This window comes from Eimeria mitis, genomic scaffold (genome assembly GCF_000499745.2).
Source record: "Eimeria mitis Houghton genomic scaffold, Emh_scaff2345, whole genome shotgun sequence".
NCBI lineage: Eukaryota > Apicomplexa > Conoidasida > Eucoccidiorida > Eimeriidae > Eimeria > Eimeria mitis.
The window spans coordinates 1267-3262 of record NW_013570680.1 but is presented as its reverse complement, the minus strand read 5'-3'; the positions used below and the strand labels follow the sequence as shown (position 1 = coordinate 3262).

The 1996-nt window shown below is 53.8% G+C and overlaps 1 protein-coding gene across 1 annotated transcript in view; it reads left to right on the top strand.

Annotated features, from left to right (window-relative positions):
- Positions 1 to 217: 217 nt before the first annotated feature.
- EMH_0052330 (uncharacterized protein) overlaps positions 218 to 1996 on the top strand; it is a gene marked incomplete at both ends in the record, with an annotated part of 2156 nt that continues 377 nt past the window's right edge. Inside the window, 2 exons of the mRNA XM_013496865.1 lie at positions 218 to 459; positions 1629 to 1996. Of these exons, the coding sequence (XP_013352319.1) occupies positions 218 to 459; positions 1629 to 1996 (610 nt within the window). The remainder of the gene's footprint in view (positions 460 to 1628) is intronic.

Below are 1996 nucleotides of genomic sequence, written 5' to 3'. Positions count from 1 at the left end.
CCCCTGGGGGGGGCCCCCTGGTGCTGAGCCGCTTGCTGTTGCTACTGTACCCTTTAGTAATCGTACGTGGGAGCTGGTGCCGGATGATGAGGGTTTGTTTGCTGCTCCTCTTCCTTGCTTCTCTTCTCACTGGCCGCAGTGTCAAGACCCGCTGCTGCAGCAGCAGCAGCAGCAGCAGCAGCAAGTGCAGCAGCAGCAGCAGTTTGTTCCTCTTTCGATGCCCGGGTTGACAGAAGAGGCGAAGGTGCCGTCCTTTGCTTCGGACGTGGTGTTGTCTCTCTCTTTCCCGGGCTGCTGCAGCAGCAGCAGCAGCAGCAGCAACTGCAGCAGCAGCAGCAGCAGCAGTGGTTACCCTTCTGTATCTATGTTTTCTCTGCTGCTGTTTGGGGCTGAAGGCCGTCTGGTTGCTCGCAGCAGCAGGCCGTTGCTGCACGCATGCAGCAGCAGCTGTTCTGTATGGTCATCGTTTATATCTTTTCTTTCTATCAGCAGCAGCAACACACAACGTATAGGGGGGGCCCCCCATGGGGGCCCCTCAATGGGGGCCCCCCCCTCAGCAAGAAGATATAATAATTTATATACAGCAACAGCCACGCAGGGTGCAGCACGCAGCTGGGGTGTATACGCAGACACCCGAGCAGCAAGCGCCAGGCGAAGGGTTTCAGCTGTTGCCTGAGCTTTCTTTTTCTTTTTTTTTATTTTTATATTTACTCTAATTTATTTATATAGAATGTATTTTATATATTGTATAGACTATAATCATAAATAATAATTGTAAGCTGCAGCAGCAGCAGCAGCAGCTGCTGCTGCTGCTATTGCTATCACGCCAGCAACAATACACCAAACAACCCTAAACCCTAAACCCTAAACCCTAAACCCTAAACCCCAAAGCAGCGACACAAACAAAACCCTAAAACCCTTTCTTCAGTTCGCGGCAACAGCAAACAGCCTCCATCAAATGAACACCGCAGCAACCACCAGGGGCCCCCAGGGGGGCCCCCCAGGAGGGCATAGCAGCTGTCAGGGTGCCCCCCTGGGGGCCCCCTGGGGGCCCCCTTGGGGGGCCCCCTGGGGGCCCCCAGGAGGCCGCAGCAACCCTCAGGGTCCCCCCGCTGGGGGGCCCCCTCCCGCTATGCTGTTATCTCCTCCGCCGATGGTAGGGACTGCACCGCCAGCAAAAGAGCTAGGGTTTAGGGTTTAGGGTTTAGGGCTTAGGGTTTGGGGTTTAGCCAACGCGGATCTCGGGGTCGTTGAGATAATCATGATAAACCAACTTAGCGTCCTCAGGGACCCCTACAAAGAAAACACAAAACACTCAAACCCTAAACCCTTGAAAACCCTAAACCCTAAACCCTAATGCGTAAACCCTAAACCCTAATGTGCAAAACCCAAACCCTAAAAATGTATCCTAGGGTTCAGGCCGTAAACCCTCAACCCTACGGTTCATACCCGAAACCCTAAACCCTAAACCCTACTAAGCCCTACAATTGAGGCCGTAAACCCTAATCCCTTGACCCCCAAACCCTAAACCCTAAACCCTAAACCCTAAACCCTAAACCCTAAACCCTCGACTTGCCTTTTCTGGTGAAATATTTGAAGGCCCGCTGATATATTCGCGTTTTTTTTAGTTCTTCAAAAGACAACTTCTCCAGCGTCAAATCCTCGCTGTCTGTACACCCCACAGCAGCAGCAGCAGCAGCAGCAGCAGCAGCAGCAGCAGCAACACCATCAGCAGCAGCAGCGGTAGTAGCAGCAGTAGCAGCAGTAGCAGCAGCACGACCAGCAGCAGCAGCAGCACAAACAGCAGCAGCACAACGAGCAAGAGCAGCAGCAGCAACAGCAGCAACAGCACCACGACCAGCAGCAGCAGCACAACAAACACCAGCAGCAGCAGCAGCAGCAGCAACAGCAGCAACAGCAGCACAACCAGCAGCAGCAGCACAACTAACACCACCAGCAGCAACAGCAGCACAACCAGCAGCAGCACCACAACTAA